We start from the raw sequence: 21,209 nt of genomic DNA, 5'->3' as shown, positions 1-21,209 counted from the left end.
TTTGAGTTGTAGTCATTCATTTTCCTGAATCCTTCTTCCTACACTCTTCTCACAGGGTTCAACTTTTCCATGCTGGGTTGGTCCCATTAGCTGGGCATCAGCTGGGATGAGGCAAGAAGGAAGCAGGATGTTGATTTCATTGCTCTTATTTTCAGTGATGCATTTATATGGCAAATAGCAGCAAGTAATGTGAGGGGACCTTGTAGGAAGTTACTTTTCTTCACATTTAATAAGTAAAGAAAAAATTAGAATTAATTCTGAGTGGTCAGTTAATGGCTTAGATTGGAGGTTGCTTGTTCTAGCTTGTATATGCCATCGTTTTCATTCATGGTTACAGTTTGAGCCCCCCACCCCCACCCCCCATCACAGTTGGAAATTACTCTGCTTTATATTATTTTGTTCTTAGTCGGGGCTTAAACAATGGCAGTTTATCAGTAGAGGATATAATGAGTTCAGGATTATGTCCAGAGAGCCTTGGAATTGTAAAGGGAACTGCGCCTCTTAGCTTTCTACCACATAGTCCTGAGTCCAGAGTAGTCAACCCAGCTGGGATGGGATCCAGAGCTGCTATATACAGCCTGACTCGTGTTCCCAACTGTTTTTGACAGCAGTGAGGCAGAGGGAAACCAAAGTATGAAAATCAGAAGTGAATATCATGTTATTTTTAAGATGAAGCACCACTGAGGCCTTTCGATGGGAAGCTTTCCGAGCTCCAGAGGAGCAAGTTGGGGTGGTTGGGATTTTAGGGCTGACATTGATGAGTCTACCTTTTTCTTTCCTTTTTTTTTTAGGGCTGTACCTGTGCATATGGCAGTTCCCAGGCTAGGGGTTGAATCAGAACTACAGCTGCAAGCCTACACCACAGCCACAGCAACGAGGGATCTGAGCAGTATCTGAGACCTACGCCACAGCTCGAGGCAGTGCCAGATCCTTAACCCACTGAGTGAGGCCAGGGACGAACCCACATCTTCATGGATACTAGTCAGGTTCTTAACCCGCTGAGCCACAATGGGAACTACTACCAGGGCTTTTCTAAACTGTTCAGAGGGGTTAACATTGGGAGGAAATGCAGGCCAGATTTCAAGAGACTTCAGATCCATAGCACAAAGCTCTAACAAGATTCAAATATCCATGACAGTTTGGGACTTTTCAGAAAGCCTTAATGCATTGAATCAGCAGGCATTTAGTGAGTACCAGGTGTGTGTTTAGCACGTGACAAGACCTGAAAATGTTGGTTCACCAAAAATGCACTTATGCTGGATGATTATATTCAACCCCTTTTAAGAAAAAAATGACATGCTTCTTACCAAGCAGAAGGCGTCAGTTGCAGACAGGTACCGACACCTTCCTGATGGTCTTTCTCCACCTGGCTCTGTCTCCTCAGTTTGCATCTCTGGTAAGCGCAGGTGTGATGCTGCTCCTGATGTTGAAGGTGGGACGCTTTTTCTACCAACTGCCAAATGTAAGTAGAACTGGTCAGATAACTAAGTCAAGAAGGATGTGACCTCCAGATGATACCTTGGTGGGGCATCTCTGAGGAGAACTCCCTGCAGCTGGTCCCCAGTGGGGGGCCCCCACATATTTCTAGCTCCTTTCCTTGGAAATAACAGCATCTACTGCACAGGATTAGGATTTAACTAAGATAATATGTAAAATACAGAGAGAAGAGCTTTTTGAGCTAATAATAAACGCTCAGGAAACATTCTCATTCTTGGTAATCTTTCTTTCTTTCTTTCTTTCTTTCTTTTTTTTTTTTTTTTTTTTTGCTGTAGCTATAAAGTAAGCTTTAGAAGTAAAGATTCAGTTAAACATGACCAAAATAGACTTCAGATGCCAGAACACCCATTACCAGCACAGGCTTGGAAACTCATTGTGCATTCATGCCATCTGTTTCCCCCAAAACAGTTTCCAGAAGTCCCTGTTCTGCATGCCTGTGAACTCAATCCCCCTACCGCTGCTACACTGCCTCATGGTTAGCTCACAACACTTAAAGGCAGGATTGAAAAGTTGAGCTTTAGCTCTGTGCTCAGCTAGGATGCCTCTCTCTATTTACTTAGGTGTCATCTCTTCCCTTTGTGTGAGCCTGATGACCTTACACTTAGAGATGCCGGGTGCATTAATGAGTGGCTATGGTCAGTTTGTTCTATGTTACAATATAGATCAGTGCCCAGTGGCCACAATTTCCCTTTAAATTTCCTTAATGTTCCCTTTAGCCTTTTTTAGATAGTATTAAGGCGGGGGAAGGTTTTATTCTTAGTGCAGCACCTTCGTTACACACTGGGGTTGTACATATTATCCCCATTCTTTTGAACATATCTGTTCTACCTGGAGAATGTCAGGTTTCAGTAGTGCAGGACCATCTCCAGGCTGAGGCTGCCTCTGCTCTCATGATTCAGGGACCGTGGAAACCAGCCACAGAATATACGCATCATGGTGGGTGGGATTAAGCTTGTGTTTGTCACACAAACTGTCCTCTGATTCCCAGCAGAAGCCATCTCCAGAATTTAGTCCATGTAGCACCTTTGGTGCTATAATTCTGGGGAGTCTATTTTCAGAGGGCTAATTTACTTTGAACTAATTTACTTTGAACAATGAGTGATATTTTTCCTTTATAGCTAGAAGAATCAGAATTTCTTTTTCTTTTTTTTTTTTTTTGGTCTTTTGTCTTTTGTTGTTGTTGTTGTTGTTGCTGCTATTTCTTGGGCCGCTCCAGCGGCATATGGAGGTTCCCAGGCTAGGGGTCCAATCGCAGCTGTAGCCACCGGCCTACGCCAGAGCCACAGCAACTCGGGATCCGAGCCGCGTCTGCAACCTACACCACAGCTCACGGCAACGCCGGATCATTAACCCACTGAGCAAGGGCAGGGACCGAACCCGCAACCTCATGGTTCTTAGTGGGATTCGTTAACCACTGTGCCATGACGGGAACTCCCAGAATTTCTTAATATCTCAAATAAAAATCTGTCAGAATTTGGTGAAGGGTAATGATAGAAATAGGTAAGCACTCCCTTACTATAAATATGTCGGGGACAGAACAGCCCTTGCTTTGGCCTGACCATGTTATGGTGCATTATCTATGCAGCATCTAGTTAGGATGTTTCTGGATAAGAAAAGGTGAACACAATCTGGTCAGTGGAATGTCTGAATTGTTGCAACAATGGGGCTCTATGAGTGTTAAACTATGTGAATAATTCCTTCCTTCTTTGAACAACTATGGCTAGCTTGTTACAAAATCCTTAGGAGGATTGATGGAGCACCCTGGCTAAGATCTCAACTACTCAGCAAGGGAATTTCTCAACATAATTTTTTTTTTGGTCTTATGTCTTTTTAGGGTTGTACCCATGGCATATTGAGGTTCCCAGGCTAGGGGTCTAATTGGAGCTACACCTGCTGGCCTACACTACAGCCACAGCAACGTGAGATCCAAGTTGCATCTGCAACCTACACCACAGCTCACAGCAATGCCAGATCCTTAACCCACTGAGCAAGGCCAGGGATGGAACCTGCATCCTCATGGATGCTAGTCAGCTTTGTTAACCACTGAGCCACAATGGGAACTCTCAACATAAATTTTTTTAAAACATAATTCAAAGTGTCTATTCAATACTGTTGCGATTTTTTGTGAAAAAAAATAATAACATAGGGTATACCAAAATGTTAAGAATGGTTATCTCTTATGATGGAAATTACATATAACTTCAATTCTTCTTTACCCATGAGCATGTCTTATCTTCATATTCAGAAAGGTAAAATTTTATTGTATAGTGTTTCATGAAAAGATTTGTTTCTTCTTCATACTCCACACCTCAAGCCAAAAATCTTGTAAAAGCCATAGGAAGTTGAATATTTAGCTTTTCTACCACATCTCCCTGCAAACTGCAGATATTTTTGGAGATTCTTGACGGGAGAGAAGATGAAGATGGGAAAGAAGTAATTTCTGCTGACTTCATCTTTGTCCTTTCCTCCTCTGCCAACCGTTGAGTCCAAGTGGTCTCTGAGGAACCCCAGAAAATCAGAGTCAGCCTGGACCCAAGCCATGCCTGACCGGTAGGGTCAGTGCTAGTTCCCAGGCAGAGTGATATAGCAGAGAAGATGGCTAGGACAGGATGAGAAGTGTTTCTTAAATTAGGTTAGATTCTACTTTGAGGCCTGTTGAGTTTACATCCCTATGGGCATCAATCTTCATTTTCTCACATTTAAGAAACTTTCTTTCCATTAGAAAAGGAAACATGCTTACTTTTAAAACTTTGGAATATTCATAGTAGCTATAAATCTATTTTTTAGATGGAAGTCCCTGAAGTCACACTCACAAACTGCTATTAACATTTTGGCATATATCTAACCAATGCTATTTTCTAGGACTAGATGGTACTTTGCATAATTGTGGTCTAACTGTACACACAATCTTTAATTTAATATATAGCATGATACTCCATGCTATAGCTTAATCATTTTCCTATTATTGGATAATTATGCTGTCTGAATTTTTGTTATTATAGATAATGGTGAGCAACTTTGTCCATCTACCCTATTCTATATTTAAGGATAGATTTATAAGAGTAAAACAAAAGTGTGATATGAAAGCATATCAGGTTTTTTGTTGTTGTTGTTGTTTTGCTTTTTAGGGCCACACCCATGGCGTATGGAGGTTTGGAGACTGGGGGTCGAATCAGAGCTACAGCTGCTGGCCTATGCAACAGCCGTGGCAACACCGGATCTTTAACCCACTGAGCGAGGCCAAGGATTGAACCCGAGTCCTCATGGGTGCTAGTCAGATTCATTTCTGCTGCACCACAATGGGAACTTCCAGCATTTTTCCATATGTTGCCGAATTTTTCCCAAAAGAGCAATACTCAATGCTCATTGTTATGGGGTGTCTTCAATGTTTAAAATTTGCTAATTTGATGGACAAAAACCAGTATCCCATTGCTGAAATAATTATACTGCATAATCATTAGACTTGAAAAAAGCCCAATTGAAACTACTTAGAGTTTCTGTGAGTTTCCTTTAATTTGCCATCCCATCTGAGAATGGTTTGTAAGCAACACCGGTAACATAGACTATGTCAAGCAAACCAGGCAAAGCGAGGCCAGGTAGGCAGAAGTAAGACAAAGGGCAAGAGGTGCCAGTCTCCCTGTGGGTCTTGCCTCCTACCCCAAAAGTGATGACACTGAAACAGAAGGGGCTGGATGAATCAGAGCCTGTTTACTCTTCTTCTCACTGTCTGAGTGAGTAACCAATGATCTGAATTGACAAGGGGCTTGTGGTAGCTATATGGGTCCCATCAGTGCTTTGCCTTGTCTTGTGTGTTTGACTAATTATGGATATGAGCAGAGAAAAATTCGGAGAACACTTATTTGATTAGGCAATGAGTTGAAGCATGGGCATGGTATGAATGATCAATGCATAATCTCTCTCGAGTGGCAAGGCTGACTAACTCTGTGGTTCCTTTGTGGAAATTTGAGAGTTTTAGCCTGGAAAGGAGAATGAAGCAGGGTTTATCTTCTCCCCACAGGCTGTGCTGGCTGGTATTATTCTGAGCAACGTCCTACCCTACCTTGAAACCATGTACAACCTACCCACTCTGTGGAAGCAGAACCAGTGTGACTGTGTGAGTGTAGATGCACTGGCTGAGGTAGGGAAGGACAGAGGGGGAGGCTGCAGGAGGGGAAGAGGACGAACAAAAGAGATCGATATGAAGGACACTAGTGACCCTTTGATGCCTAGAACTCTACTTTAAAAAGGGCAGAGGGGAGTTCCCTTCGTGGCTCAGCAGAAACACATCTGACTAGTATCCAGATGTGGCTGGATCTGGCATTGCTGTGGCTGTGGTGTAGGCCGGCAGCTACAGCTCTGATTTGATCCCTAGCCTGGGAACCTCCATATGCTGCGGGTACAGCCCTAAAAAGACCGAAAAGGGGGAGGGGGGTCCAAGGTTATTGGTGCATGGAAATAGAGACCCCATTCCAACTATGCTGCAATTATATAAAGATCTAGTAAAAAGGGTTTATCATACATGGCATATGTAAATGATTTTTAATCCAATTAATAGAAATACACTCCAGGAGAGGAGACACAAATCCCAATGAGAGAAGGAGATTTCTAGCCGGGAAGAGTAACTGATGGAGCGCTCTCTTTGCGCACAAAACTGGGGGACATAAAGGTGAAACAGCAAAGAGTAAATGATGGGGGATGTAATACAATGAGGAGAAGGACCCAGTAGAGGCAAAGCAGTAGGAAAGGGGATCGTTTGGGGATCCCGGTCCTTTCGAAGTTAAGAGGGCACATGGTCCAATACACAAGCAGAGCTTTTAGTCTTAGGAGGAGGGCTGGCCTCCCAACAGAACTGGAGAGAATGAGGGCAGGCTGAGTGCAGACACTGACTAATAAGTGGCAGTTGGAAGGGGAGGCAAATATTTAATGGAGTTTCAGCCTAGCTTCTTTGTGAGAATGACCTGCTGGGGGCAATGGAGAAGGTGGTGGGACAGGAGCTTGAGAAGGATGTTTAAGATTCCTGATAACTATGATGGGTCTTAAAATAGCAACCACTAATTTGGCGAGCTTTCTGGGTTGCCTTGCAAATAGTATTTCTAGTCTCAAAAAATCCTATAAAGTAGATACTAATGTCCCTATTTTTTCACAGAAGGGAACTGAGGTTTTAAGAGAGAACTGGAGACGCAACCAAGGATGCATGAAAGAATCTCTAGGCAGCCTTGGGACCCAATCTTTTGTGAGGGCATCCATCCACAGGGCTGTGGAATTTGTCCTCTAAATCCCAGGTGTTGGGAGAGACAGGGTAAAGGTGCGGTGAGAAAAAAAGACCTGTGATTTTCTCCATGCTGTTTGTTACCGTGGTTTCCTTTTCCCTTCTCTCTTGCCCATAAGATCATTTGGGTGGTGACATTCACATCTGCAATTGCCCTGGGCCTGGACGTCGGACTACTTGTTGCAGTAGCTTTTACCTTCTTTATCATCACTGTTCAGTCACACAGGTACTCTGTCTCAGGTAACAGGAGGTGGGTTGTGGCAAGGTAAGGCAACCATGACCTAAAGGCAAGTAAATGCATTTTGCTTTTCAGAACTAAGATTCTCCTCCTGGGTCAGATCCCTAATACCAATATTTATAGAAGCATCCACGACTACCGGGAGGTGAGGATCCGAACCAGTCCCACTCTCTTTTGCCCCAAGGATAGGGTGGGCCGGGCATGCTGCTTAGTTTTTCCACAAAACCCCTTTGCTCTCGGGTCTGCTGCACTACAGATATGAATTTACAGAGGCGGGGAGAGTGACGAAGCCGGTTGAGGATAATTTTAAAATGTTCTTTAGCGGGAGGAAGGCCAAGTAAAAGAGAGGAGTAGGGAAATGGAGGGGGAAAACAGAAAGCAGGAAAAGCAGTAGGTGAAGATGGGAGGAAGGAACTTGCTAGTTCGTACCTCTTATAACGAATACAAAAGAAAGAGGAAGGAAGGAGGGCAGGAAGGGAGGGAGGAAGGGAGGAGTTCCCATTTTGACTCGGCGGGTTAAAAACCCAATTAGTATCCACAAGGATGAGGGTTTGATCCCTGGCCTCACTCAGTGGGTTAAGGATCTGGCGTTGCTGCAGGCTTTGGTGTAAGTCACAGACGCTGCTTAGATCTGGAATTGCTGCAGCTGTGGTGTAGGCCAGCAGCTGCAGCTCCGATTTGACCCCTAGCCTGGGAGCTTCTATATTGCCCTAAAAAGATGACAACAACAACAAAAATACAGATTCTCAGAGTTCCCTTTGTAGTGCATCGGGTTAAGGATCTGGCACTGGCACGGCTTTGGCTCAGGTAGCATTTGTGGCTCAGGTTTGATCCCTGGCCCCTAGAACTGCTGCTCACCGAGAGTGCAACCCATAAAAACAAAAACAAACAAAAATAATACAAATTCTCCAAGAATTTCTAAAGACTTCTTTTTTTTCTTACTCCACCAAAAAGCCGAGAAATGTCCCTCAAGTTTATATTTGTCCTGCAGGTTACTAACATTCCAGGAGTGAAGATCTTCCAGTGCTGCAACGCCATAACATTTGTCAATGTTTACTACCTAAAGCGCAAGCTGTTAGAGGAGGTGAGGGCTTTCCTCCTCTGCTTTCCTTTCCCTACCTGCTTCCCTCCCCCTCCCCAAGTCCTCTCCTCCCACCCCCCTCACCTACACAACCCTCTCGCTATCTTTCAGGTTGAAATGGTAATGGTGCCCCTTTCAGAAGAAGAAATGTACCGCCTGTTTAATAACGAAGAGGGCTCACAGCGTGGAAAGATGTGTCGGTGTTTCTGCAACTGTGATGAAGTGGAGCCACCACCCAGGGTGAGAAACACCTCTTTTTCTCTGCATTTTTCCCCACATTGTATAAAGAAGTGCCCTAGAAGAAGAAGAAGGAAAAGAAAATCTAAACCCACTCAGGAATTTTTAACTCTTAGATGGACCATTGGAAATCAAAGATTTCTACTCAGAAATGGAGACCCAGGTTCCTCTCTAAGGTTCAGATCCTGCCCTGAAAGTAGGTGAGAGACCTGACTCCTGTCTCCCTTCTCCCTGAACCGGCAGCAACTTAACTGAGCCCAGAGCACAGTTTGCCTGCTGGGATTGTACCTATTTCCCTGACTTTTATTTCAGCTGCCTGGCTATAGATGTCTGAAAGTGAGCGACTTAAAGACTGTTTTCTAATTGGAGTCAGTACAAGGTCAAGACGGCTGGGGTTCCCAAGGATCTGTCGGAGTCCCCTGCCTGTGACCAGGGAAACGATGATGGGAGGAGTGGAGGGCGGAGAAGCACAGATGGGGATTTGACAGCATCGGAAGATTATCTTAGCTGATGAGTTACAGTGCTCATTAATTTCAAACTCAGATTTGGTCTAAATATTCCCTTCCCTCCCAGCAGGGCTGTTCATTTCTAGCTTCAAGGCCTTTCACTCAGTCTTTGCCTACACCCTGGAGGAGCAGCTCTATCTACACACACACACACACACACACACACACACACATTCCCCACCAACAAACACCTCCCTTCCCCCTCCTCGCACGGTCCCTACAAACACCAGGCCACTCTCTCTCATTCCTATACATCCTACTGGAGCATAGCTTCTACTAAACTCCCAGAAAATAGTAACTTCCCTGCCAGGAGGACAGAATTAACACTATCTCTAATATTTATTTTGTATCCACACTGTGCTGAGTATTGTAGACGGTATTTGCAGAGTATCATAAAATACATTTTGAGGTGTTCTCATTGTGGCTCAGTGGGTTAAGGACCCAGTGTTGCCACAAGCTACAGTGTAGCCTGGGATCTGGTGTTGCCATGGCCACGGGGTAGGCCACAGATACAGCTCTGATTTTACCCCTGGACCAGGAACTTCCGTGTGCCACAAGTATGACCTTAAAAAGAAAAAGAGTACATTTCTGAGTAGAATATCATCTTCTAGTATTTATTGAGCTCATACTATGTGCCTAGAACTATGACGCTATGAAAAAGGAAAAAGAATTTGTAGGGACCTCTGTCTCCAGGTAGTTCTTTTTTCTTTTTAACTGTGATATAAAGCACATAACATAAAAGCTGCCATCTTAACCCTTTTTAAGTGTATGGTAGTGTTAAATATATTCTCATTGCTGTGCAATCCTTACTACAATCTATCTCCAGCACTTCTTCATCTTGCAAAACTGGAACTCAGACCCAGCCCCTGGCAACCACTGTTTTCCTTTCTGTTTCCATGATTTTTTTTTTTTTGTCTTTTGTCTCTTTTGGGCCGTACCCGTGGCATATGGAGGTTCCCAGGCTAGGTGTCTCATTGGAGCTGTAGCTGCCGGCCTGCGGCAGAGCCACAGCAACGCCAGATCTGAGCCGTATCTGTGACCAACACCACAGCTCACGGCAATGCCGGATCCTTAACCCACTGAGCGAGGCCAGGGATCGAACCCGCAACTTCGTGGTTCCTAGTTGGATTTGTTTCCACTGTGCCACATCGGGAACTCCTGTTTCTATGAATTTGACTACTCCAGATACCGCATCTAAGTGGAATCATACAGTATTTGTCTTTTTGCAACTGTCTTATTTTACTTTGCATGATGTCCTCCACATTCATCCAAATTGCTCTGTTTAAAAAAAAAAAAAAAGCTTTTTCATGGAAAACTTGAACATATAATAAAGTAGAAACAAGTATAATGAGCCACTATATACCCACCATATATTTTAAGATTTATCACCTCATAGCCCATCTGATTTCATCTATACCCCTATCCACCAGCAGCCCCTCAGAATTACAGGATTATTTTGAAGCAGTTCATGGAGTTTTAAATCAATCTAGGAAAACAACTCTGTATTAATGTGACATTTAAGGCTATCATTGTATTTTATCAATCCAAAAATGTAAATTTTTCCACATCTCTGAAATTTAGGTGCATTGTACAATTGACAGCAATATTATAGTTTGTTTCTTGATAGTACAAAAAGTAGTGGTGCATCTTAAAACTGATGAAATAGGATAGTACCATACTGTTATGTTCTAAAGTGTGTGTTTAGGAGCTCCTGCTGTCACAAACGGGATGGGCAGCGACTTGCGAGTGCTGGGACACAGGTTTTTTTCCCCGGCCTAGCACCATGGGTTAGGGATCCGGTGTTGCTGAAACCTCGGCTTGGTTCAAAGCTCAGCTCAGATCTGATTCCTGGCCCAAAGCTCAGCTCAGATCTGATTCCTGGCCCAGGAATTCCATATGCCTCAGAGCAGCCAAATTTATTTTTTTATTTTTTTATTTTTAGGGCCGTATCCATGGCATATGGAGGTTCCCAGGCTAGGGGTCTAATCGGAGCTACAGCTACCGGCCTACACCACAGTCACAGCAACATGGGATCCATGCTGTATCTGCGACCTCCACCACAGCTCATGGCAACGCCAGATCCTTAACCCACTGAGTAAGGCCAGGGATCAAATCCAAAACCTCATGGTTCCTAGTCGAATTCATTTCCACTGGGCCACAATGGGAACTCCCCCCATTTTTTTTTTTTTTAAGTGTATGTTTATACTCTAACAACCCCAAGACTTCGGGTAAAGAGAGATCTGGCATGAACTCAAAAAGGCAGGAAAACTTCATGGTAGTAATGGCCCTAAGCTGGGCAGGAGAGAAAAATTTGGATTCACATAAGGTAGGAAAAGGGAAGACTCCTGGTCCCTGAACCAGCTTGGACAGACACTCAGGCCAAAATAAGCACAGGGTCCTCAGAGGAAGAGGTGTGGTCTGGGCAGCAAGTTCAGGCAGACCCAGCGTGAGTGGACTGTGAAAGCCCTTGAAAGACAAGCGTGTAGAGTAGATGGAAAGAAGGGAGAGGCTTTCGGAGGTTTTCCTCTGCCCGGAGGACCCTGTACCTCTCAGGCCTGGCCTCAGTGACCTCTCGCCTTTGAAATGTGATATTATTTGTCCACACCATTTTTTTTTTTTTTTGCAATGCAAATACCTACTACCTTGTATAGTTTTTATCTTTACTTTTCCCCCTATTTTTATTACTTTTTTTTTTTAATTTTATTTATTTTTTTGACTTCTTTAGGGCCGCACCCATGGCAAATGGAAGTTCCCAGGCAAGGGGTCGAATCAGAGCTGTAGCCGCCAATCTACACCACAGCCACAGCAATGCCAGGTCCAAGCCACGTCTCTGATTGATACCACAGCTCATGGCAATGCTGGATCCTTAGCCCACTGAGCAGGGCTAGGGATCAAACCTGTGTCCTCATGGATACTAGTCTGGTTTGTTACTGCTAAGCTACAGTGGTAACTCCACCCCCCCACTCCCATTTTTAAAGTTTATTTTACAAGCAACATTATTAGAACAACAGATTTTTCTTAAAGAAACATCACCCCAAATTATACCACTCTAGCAAACAAACTCTTCATTTTTCCATGTGCCCTACAGTTCTTGTCCATAGAGGTTGTTATTCACACTTTATGGACATAGGCCCACTCCCCTGGTAGAATCTAATCCCTTTGACTGTAGAGGCAGCTCTCACATCCTTCACACTATTGTACTCCCTGTGCTTGGTACTGTCCGAAAGTGATGGCAGGTACTTCAGGCCTTTCAGGAGGATGGAAAGAGTGAAAGGCAAAGATAGTCATGCTCAACTTTTGGCTTCTTAAGGAAGTCTGACAGAAGACAGCCATACACTGATAAAAGATGTTGAGAAAAGAGACTGACGGAAGAAATTCTTCAAAGTAGTAGTAGGTGCTGGAGACTGATTAGAACCCATGGACAAGGAAAAGGAATAAATCAAAGATGATGTTAGAGAGAGTTCCTGTCGTGAACTGTGTTGTGAACAGCAGAAATGAATCTGACTACATCCATGAGGACGCAGGTTCGATCCCTGGCCTCCCTCAGTGGGTTAAGGATCCAGTGTTGCCCTGAGCTGGGGTGGAGGTGGCAGACGGGGCTCCGATCTGGCGTTGCTGTGGCTGTGGTGTAGGTCAGTGGCTACAGCTCCCTAGCCTGGGAACTTCCATATGCCTCAGGTGTGGCTCTAAAAAAAAAAAAGAAAAGAAAAAAGATGATATTGGAGTTCCTGTTGTGGCTTAGCGGGTTAAGAAACTGACTAGTATCCTTGAGGAAGTGGGTTTGATTCCTGGTCTCGCTCAGTGGGTTAGGATCCGGCGTTGCCGTGGGCTGTGGTGTAGGTCACAGACGCGGCTCAGATCTGGCGTGGCTGTGCCTGTGGTGTAGGTCAGCAGCTGCAGTTCTGATTGGACCCCTAGCCTGGAATTTCCATATGCCTCAGGTGCAGCCCTAAGAAAAAGAAAAAAGACGGCTCTTAAATCTTGCTCACTAGGACAATGGTTAAGCCCTTGATGCATGTGGGGACGTTGGGAGGGGTGTACTGTGAGTGGTGCGGATAAGGAAAGATGAAGTCATACGCTAGAAGTGACAGTGAGAGTGTCGTGCGTAGTCTGTGGAGAAGTTTCCTAAGAGAGAAGGGAGTGCGTTAGCAGACAGAAACAGCACAGTTGCAGGCACTTCCAGCCCTTGGCCGAGTCTTACCAGCGTCCCCCCCCCTAACTCTGTGTCCCAGTTTATTTACACAGAACGATATGAAAGTAAATGGGACCGGAACTCATCCTCCATTAACCTGATCCGCTGCTCACGCTTAGAGAGCATGGACACAAGCCAAAGTACATCCGATGACCAAGCACCGTATGTGATGTCTTCCACATCCCAGAGAAATAACAACTACGAGGAGGTGGAGAAAGCCTGGCCCTCTGTTGATCCCTCTAGAAGCATCTCGACACTCCCTGAGGTTTCTGAAAGTCAGCTGAGGGAAAGAACACTCCTGCCTTACTCGAGTATGTCCCTTCTACCTCCTCCACCTCTTCCACCCCAAATCCACACCATCATCCTGGACTTCTCCATGGTGCATCTTGTGGATGCACATGCGTCGGTCGTATTAAGACAGGTAGGTACTGAGGAGGCTTTTGCAAGAGCTCTGATCCCCTCCTACGCCCCCTCCCCGCCAGCCGCTAGCCTGAATCCAGCACTGATCCCCTGCTGTGTGACCCCTAGGCCACTAGAAACCTGAATCCTGAAGACAGTTTAAGGTCAACCAGAATAAAAAGAAAATGAAGCAATTCTGATTTATTAAACTGGGGTTGGTTGCCTAGGCATGGCATATTACCTCTCAAGGACTGAGAAACAGAAAGCTCTTAACACCATTGAAACATTGATCTGTGCCACACCCAGCAACTCCCAGCATATCCTGAAAGTTAGCTACAAACATTTTCAGGAAATAGTTCACATGCTACAGAAAAAAGCTCACCAAGAGTCCTCCACGACTCAGCTGCTCTAAGGCACTGAGGTTTAGAGTTCCCTGGTGGTTCAGTGGGTTAAGGATCCAGCTTTGTCATGGCTGTAGCACAGGTCACTGCTGTGCAGCAGGTTGATGCCCAGCCCAAGAACTTCCGTGTGCTTGCAGGCATGACCAAAAAGGAAGGCAAAGATGAAGAAGGAGAAGGGGAGGAAGGAAAGGCATTCATATTTGAAGAAGTTGTGACGAAATGACGCCCCAAGCCTGGGGCTGCCTGGTCCAGTACCTAGATGATCTTCCCCAGTTGCCTCTTCATTGACTGCATCTTTGGGTGAAAAGGGCAGCAAAGAGTTTTCTTTCCAAAGCTGTGTTCCCTGAGTTCTAGCTTCTCTCCCACTTTTTGCTTTCTCAGAATGTTTTCACTTCTCTTCTTGTACATATGGACAGTTTAGGTATACAACTAACCATATTGGTTTTATTGTTTAATGTCTGATAAGTACACTATCTTTTCTTCCAGCCGGCTTATCTCAGTGTTCAGTGCTCCATACACCCCTGTTCCCACTGGCCATGGCTTAGGTTCACACACCCCGAACCTGCTCACTTCCTGGCTCTGACTTCGCCCACTTATTTCTGAGATATGCTCCTTTGGCTGACTTTCCTCCTTTTATCCTCAGATCCTATTTTATCAAAATATTTATAAATATTTTATTCTATTTCTTATTCCTAAGGGAATACGATTCTGTCTTAAGTGAGTCCAGCTCCTTTTTGATCTAAGACAGTAGGAAGCTCCTCATAGTAGAAAGAACTCCGGGTGGCAGTCTGTGGCTCTGTGCTCTGTCCTGGCTTTACTACTGCTCGCTGTCTGTCGGACCCGAGGTAACTTAATTGCACTGAGCCTTGGTTTCCTCCTCTAGAAAATGAGAGGCTTGGAGGAGATTAATGTTAAGGGCTTTCCCATCCATGAGATCTTCTCCCCAGCAACCCTTCCACCCCATCTTCAGACTCAAATATACTTGATAATGTCTTGTCTTTGGGACTTTTCCAGCTTAGGTTGTACTGCTGGGCTGTGTTCTCTGAGGCTCACACTGTCGTTGCAACTTTAGATTTCGTTGACTCTGCATTGAATGCCTATGTGCTAGACTGACCTGGGCACATGATGCGTGCTATCTCATTTCGTTCTCACAACAGCCTTGAGAGACAAGCCTATTTCCCCTAAGAGTCCTGGGCTCACAGCTCACTCGTCCGCCTGCTCTGTAGCACATCTGTGCCACTCTCGCCACCTCTCCCTCCTCTCGTCCTCCATTTCTGCAGAGGCACCGTGTGTTCTGGTCCTTGGCATGACCCTTCCACCCCCAGCCTACGTTGATGACTCTCCACTCCAGCCCCGTCACTGAGGCAACGTCCGGCACCTTAACTTCACAGCCTTCAGGGAGTCGGTGCACTCTCGCACTTTAAAAATGCAGGCTCCTCCGCAGGTGTCTGCCCCCATGTGTGTTCTGGGTCCGAGGTCAGGGCATTTGAGAAGAGTGATTCTTCTGATGCTGGCATCACTGAGGCCCAGCTCGTCCTCACCCTCCACAGCGCTGTGCTCTTTGCTTTGTTTTGTACCACCGGGTGAGAGGAAATCATTCCATTTTGTTTACTTTACAACTGAAAACTTAAACCCACGAAGAAAAATCCCAATAGTCATTCTTATTAGAGACAACCACTCAACTTAAGCTTCTTAATTCATGAGATTTCAAGCTCCCACTGCTTGTCATTTAGAGTGTGTCTACAGTGGCTCCTCACCACATGACTTTCTGATTTACCATATGATCAAGAACAACTTTCTTTTCTTTTTTTTAAATAATGATTTTTATTTTTTCCATTATAGCTGATTTACAGTGTTCCGTCAATTTTCTGCTGCATAGCAAGGTGACCCAGTCACATACCTGTATACATTCTTTTTTCTCACATTATCATGCTCTATCACAAGTGACCAGACATAGTTCCCAGCACTATACAGTGGAAGAATGACTTTCTCATCTCGCCTTGGGAGTGAAAGAAATAGAGCCTGTCTGTTTCATCTGTTTCTTCTGACACTTTTAACTTAGTGTGGGTGGTTGGAATTTGTTCAGTCTCAAAGTATCAAAATTAATGGTGACTTGCTTTGAATGGAACATTAAGATTAAAAAAAAGATTTATAACCGCAAAGCATACACATATATTGACTGAGGTAAAGACTTGAGGTCAGTATCTGAGGTTTATTAACCTGATATTACATATCTGATGTTTTACTCAAGTCAAATACAACTTTGCAGAGAAGCTCTGAATGTGACCCTCAGTGCTCCTGAATCTATGCCCAGCTATATCACTTGACCACCTCTGGGCCACAGTTTTGCCACCTCTGCTCAGTGAGCTCCAGAGATGGGGGGGGGGGGTCATAGGCAAACACAAAACAATAATCCCAAAATGTGGTTGTTCATGGGGACCGTCCAGTGTGTTCCCACCAGCTTCTATCCCAGCACCGTCCTCACATGAACGTTATCTTTTCCTGTGAATTCTGTCCCCACTTGAGACCATGGGCAACCCCCTCTCACTCTGCACCCCACATGAGCCCGTCTGATTCTCTTTGGTTGTCCTGGCACCTTAGACATTTCCTGCCACATAGCCATTCACTCATCCAACATTTCCAGGGCTGAACAGAATGCAGAGGTAATATATAGCCCAGGAAAGTGAATGACCGAAGAGGTTTTAAAATTCAGCTAATGGGAGTTCCTGTCGTGGCACAGTGGTTAACGAATCCGTCTAGGAACCATGAGGTTGTGGGTTCGATCCCTGGCCTCGCTCCGGTGTTGCCGTGAGATGTGGTGTAGGCCGCAGACGAGGCTCGGATCCCGCGTTGCTGTGGCTCTGGCGTAGGCCGGTGGCTACAGCTCCGATTAGACCCCTAGCATGGGAACCTCCATATGCTGAGGGAGCGGCCCAAGAAATGGCAAAAAGACCAAAAAAAAAAAAAAAAAAGCCCCAAGAAAAGCCTACTCTCTCCTACCAAAGAGCTAAGAAGAGGCAGTCTCACATGACATAAACCTTTTCAAGAAGAAATGCCCTATTCCAACAAAACACCAAATGAAAAAATAAATAAATAAATAAATAAATAAAATTCAGCTAATGAGGGAGTTCCCATTGTGGTGCAGTGGTAATGAACCCAACTAGTATTCATGAGGATGCGGGTTTGATTCCTGGTCTCGCTCAGCGGGTTAAGGATCCGGCGTTGCCATGAGCTGTGGTGTAGGTCACAGATGCAGCTCGGATCTAGTATTGCTGTGGCTGTGGCTGTGGCCAGCAGCTGCAGCTCCAATTTGACACCTAGTCCGGGAACTTCCATATGCCATGGGTGCACCCCTAAAAAGGAAAACAATAAATAAATAAATAAAATGCACCTGATGAAAAGTCTCCTACTGAGTGTGAATATCTCTCACACTGATCCACTCTCTCCCCACAGATGTGCAATGCTTTCCAAAACATCAACCTTTTGGTGCTCATTGCGGGGTGTCACTGTGAGTAACCTTCATCCTAAGAAGAGGGCTGTGTTTTCTGCATCCTGGATGCTCTGTTCCCCAGGTTTCTGACCCTGTATGTGTTCCCCATTTGGTTTGTAGCGTCTGTGGTCAGGACATTTGAGAAGAATGATTTCTTTGACTCTGGCATCAGCAAGGCCCAGCTGTTCCTCACCCTCCATGACGCTGTGCTGTTTGCTTTGTCAAGGAAGTTGCCGGACTCCTCCGAGTTAAGTGTGGACGAATCTGAGACAGTGATCCAGGAAACCTACTCAGAAACAGAAAAGGTTGGATGATGTGAAGCATCGGGGCAGGGAGGGAGGCGAGGATGAGGAGGAGGGAGACACTGAATCCGACAGAGATGAGCGATGTCCAGGGACGGTTTCTCGTGTGTCTGTCCCAGGATTTGAGATGCTGAAAGGCTCCCCTACTGCCTGGTAAATAGCAGTAAACCTGAGTCCCAAGTTCCCACACTGTCATGGCATCTGGGTGCCATTCAGGATCCTTTCTCAACCAAAGACAGGGTTACCCACCCCAGCGGAGGCCTCAAGGATCCTTTAACATCAAGCGTGGTTAGTGCCACTGCCATACCAATTGATACTTTTTTTTTTTTTGCTTTTTTTAGGGTCTTACCCGAAGCATATGGAGGTTCCCAGGCTAGGGGTCAAATTGGAGTTGCAGTACTGGTCTACATCCCACCACCACAGCGTGGGATCTGAGCCACATCTGCGACCTACACCACAGCTCACGGCAACACCAGATCCTTATAACCCACTGAACAAGGCCAGGGATCAAACCTGCATCCTCATGGATGCTGGTCAGGTTCGTTACCACTGAGCCACGAAGGGAACTCCGATAAATATGTTTAAATATCTCCCTTAGCTATCCCTTTAGAATACCCCCTCCAACCTACCCTTGGGATGAATAATAAAACTGATAACTAGCAGAGATAAAGCTCTACCAGTCTAACTGCAGGGCTAGAGCAAAAGCTGAGGACCATAGATGGAGATAAAACCAAAGAAGACAGCAGGAAGCCAGGTCACGTAGGGCCTTATCTGCCAAGGATCACATTAGGGAGTTGAAAAACAAATAAAATCAAGAATATAAGATGTTCTGGAAAGCTGCCAAGACCATTGCTATTCAAATGGTTTAAATGAAATCCAGCCTGGGTAGAAAAACTAAAGACATCAAAAGTTACGGAGTGATTGAGCCTAAAGAGCAGTAAGTAACTGAGGAACCAGAGGGTGCAAAGAAGATGAAAACCAAATTAAGTCCAGAAATATTTTCTACTTTGCTAGGAACCCATGATTTCTGGTACCTGAAGTCCTTCTGTATCCTGAAATTCCTTGGCTGTTCAAAAATTAAATGTGATTGCGAAGTTTTAACCCGTCAACTATGTGTTATTTCAGAATGGAGAATCAAGACACAAAATGAAGAGCAGTCTCACAGGAATCCCTAGAAATAAAACTTCAGGCTTTGCTGCACAGCAGGACCCAGTCACAGAGGAATCAGAGCTGGACATGGATCTGTATCCCACGCTGGAGTCACAACAAGAGACTGGGCCAGATCTGGACCTAGGTCTGGATCACCAGATGGAGCCTGAGTCAGAACTGGAGCCAGAAACTGAACCCGAGCCCGAGACCGAGACGGAGACAGAGCCTGAGTCCAGGCCCAGGGCTCAGGCATATCGTCGGCAGCAGTACTGGCCTCTGTATCAGCCTCCATCCTCCAGATCTCCACCTCAGACATAGTCAGGAGAGAGGAGACATCAACATAGGAATTCTCATACACCCAAGGGCAACACCACTGGGATCCCTTGTCGATTAACTGGGAATAAGCAGACAGGTTCCCGCAGCAAATCCTCCCCACCCCAGGGGGCCACTTGGTCTGGAGGCCTGACTAGTGACAGACCAGCTGTACCTGCTTTGGGATTCTTCCACTTGCTGGCCTTTCTTGCTCAGTGAGCATTGGGATCTCACGCCCAGATCCCAATACTCAATACCAAGAATTATCTCTGAATTCCGTACTCAGTCTCACTTCATTTCACCTTCAACAGATATTCCACTGAAGGATTTCCTCCTTCACAACCCTCATCTCTGCATCCCCTACCCCCACCCTGGGCCTCTCTAACTTACTCATCTCTGTTCCCCTTTCTCCAAGGAGATGAACCTCAAATAAAAATATGTAAATCTAGTTACATTTGGATCCTTCCTGCATCTTCTCCCTTCTCTGTAATCTGTGTGCCGAAGGGAGTGTCGGGTAGAACAAGTGCCAGAAGTAGGTGGACATGGTGGGGGAAGAGATGAGCAAGGAAAAGAACAACTGGGTAGCATTTGTACGTTATATGCAGGTAATCTTCACTGAGCTGATGCAGTGGGAAATAGGTGGAAACAGGCAGGTTAAGTCAGGCCAGCCTGTGAAGGCTTATAGTACAAAGAACTGTTAGGCTGAAAGCACTTATGCCATCACTCCAAGGTCAGGATCTTATCCTGACAGTTTCAGAAGGCCAGTAAGCTGGACCAATTGATGATAACATCAGCTCTACAGAACTCCCCTGTCTTCAGATTCACATTCACCACTGCTTCTTTCTTAAAAGTTTTTTTTTTTTTTTTTGGTCTTTTTGTCTTTTTTAGGGTCGAACCTGCAGCATATGGAGGTTCCCAGGCTAGGGGTCTAATCAGAGCCACAGCTGCCGGCCTACACCACAGCCACAACAACGCCAGATCCGAGCTGCGTCTGTAGCCTACACAACAGCTCATGGCAATGCAGGATCCTTAACCCACTGAGCGAGGCCAGGGACCAAACCCACAACCTCATGGTTCCTTGTCGGATTCGTTTCTGCTGCTCTGTGACGGGAACTCTTCTTACAAGTTTTTAAGGATATGGGCAATCTAGAATCTGTAGTCTTGGTGGACCAAACTTAGTTAAAATCTGTGACAGACACAAGTCCCTTAGGAGCTAGAAAAGTCAATCATCACTAGTTTGGTCCAACTCCATAACTCCATTTAAAAAAATTTCCCCTCCTCCACTAAAAAAAATAAAAAGGAAAAAAAAATCTAGTATAAAGGTACAACCGAAAGAGAATATAAACCCCTGGGCAAAGGCACATGGAATCCTGAATTTTATTTCTCACTCAGTAAACAAGATTCCTCTTGCTTAGGTAATCACCTTTTCTCATCTGTTAGATGAAAGCAATCCTTATTAAAATATGTCTCTTGGAGTTCCTGTTGTAGCTCAGTGGTAATACAGAAGCTGGGCACCAGGGACACAGCTAGATGGAGCCTACAGGTTATTCCCATGGCATCAAGGGCTCTACAAGAAACTGAGTCAAGGGAGTTCCTGTCGTGGTGCAGTGGTTAACGAATCCCACTAGGAACCATGAGGTGGCGGGTTCGATCCCTGCCCTTGCTCTGTGGGTTAAGGATCAGGCATTGCCGTGAGCTGAGGTGTACGTTGCAGACGCGGCTTCGATCCCGAGTTGCTGTGGCGCCAGCGGCTACAGCTCCGATTCGACCCCTAGCCTGGGAACCTCCATGTGCCTTGGGAGCGGCCCAAAGAAACAGCAAAAAGACAAAAAAAAAAAAAGAAATTGAGCCAAACCAGGAATGAATTGTCAGCGTGGCCCAGAAATGTTTCAAAACAAGAAAATTTTCATATTTAAAACAGGAGACTAGGAAGTGCAGGCAGAGCCCAGTTTCTGCGGGCTGCCGTCCTCTTGCTCCAGCTCCCTTCCATTCCCACCAGAGGAAGGTCTTTAGGAATTCCTGTTATGGCTCGGCGGTAACGAGCCCTGCTAGTGTCCATGGGGATTTGGGTTCCATCTCTGGCCTTGATCGGTGGGTTAAGGATCCGGTGTTGCCATGAGCTGTGGTGTAGGTTGC

The 21,209-nt window shown here is 45.4% G+C and overlaps 1 protein-coding gene across 1 annotated transcript in view; it reads left to right on the top strand.

The window, feature by feature from the left end:
- Positions 1–19,521, top strand: part of SLC26A8 (solute carrier family 26 member 8) — a 65,905-nt gene extending 46,384 nt beyond the window's left edge. Inside the window, exons 11-20 of the mRNA XM_047796080.1 lie at positions 1,385–1,462; positions 5,516–5,611; positions 6,886–6,992; positions 7,080–7,149; positions 7,996–8,088; positions 8,197–8,325; positions 13,061–13,441; positions 17,274–17,328; positions 17,431–17,615; positions 18,738–19,521. Of these exons, the coding sequence (XP_047652036.1) occupies positions 1,385–1,462; positions 5,516–5,611; positions 6,886–6,992; positions 7,080–7,149; positions 7,996–8,088; positions 8,197–8,325; positions 13,061–13,441; positions 17,274–17,328; positions 17,431–17,615; positions 18,738–19,079 (1,536 nt within the window). The 3' untranslated portion in view covers positions 19,080–19,521. The remainder of the gene's footprint in view (positions 1–1,384; positions 1,463–5,515; positions 5,612–6,885; positions 6,993–7,079; positions 7,150–7,995; positions 8,089–8,196; positions 8,326–13,060; positions 13,442–17,273; positions 17,329–17,430; positions 17,616–18,737) is intronic.
- Positions 19,522–21,209: the final 1,688 nt, after the last annotated feature.

The sequence above is a fragment of the Phacochoerus africanus genome, chromosome 9, assembly GCF_016906955.1.
Source record: "Phacochoerus africanus isolate WHEZ1 chromosome 9, ROS_Pafr_v1, whole genome shotgun sequence".
NCBI lineage: Eukaryota > Metazoa > Chordata > Mammalia > Artiodactyla > Suidae > Phacochoerus > Phacochoerus africanus.
The sequence above is the reverse complement of the archived record's forward strand: the minus strand, read 5'-3'. Positions and strand labels throughout refer to the sequence as shown.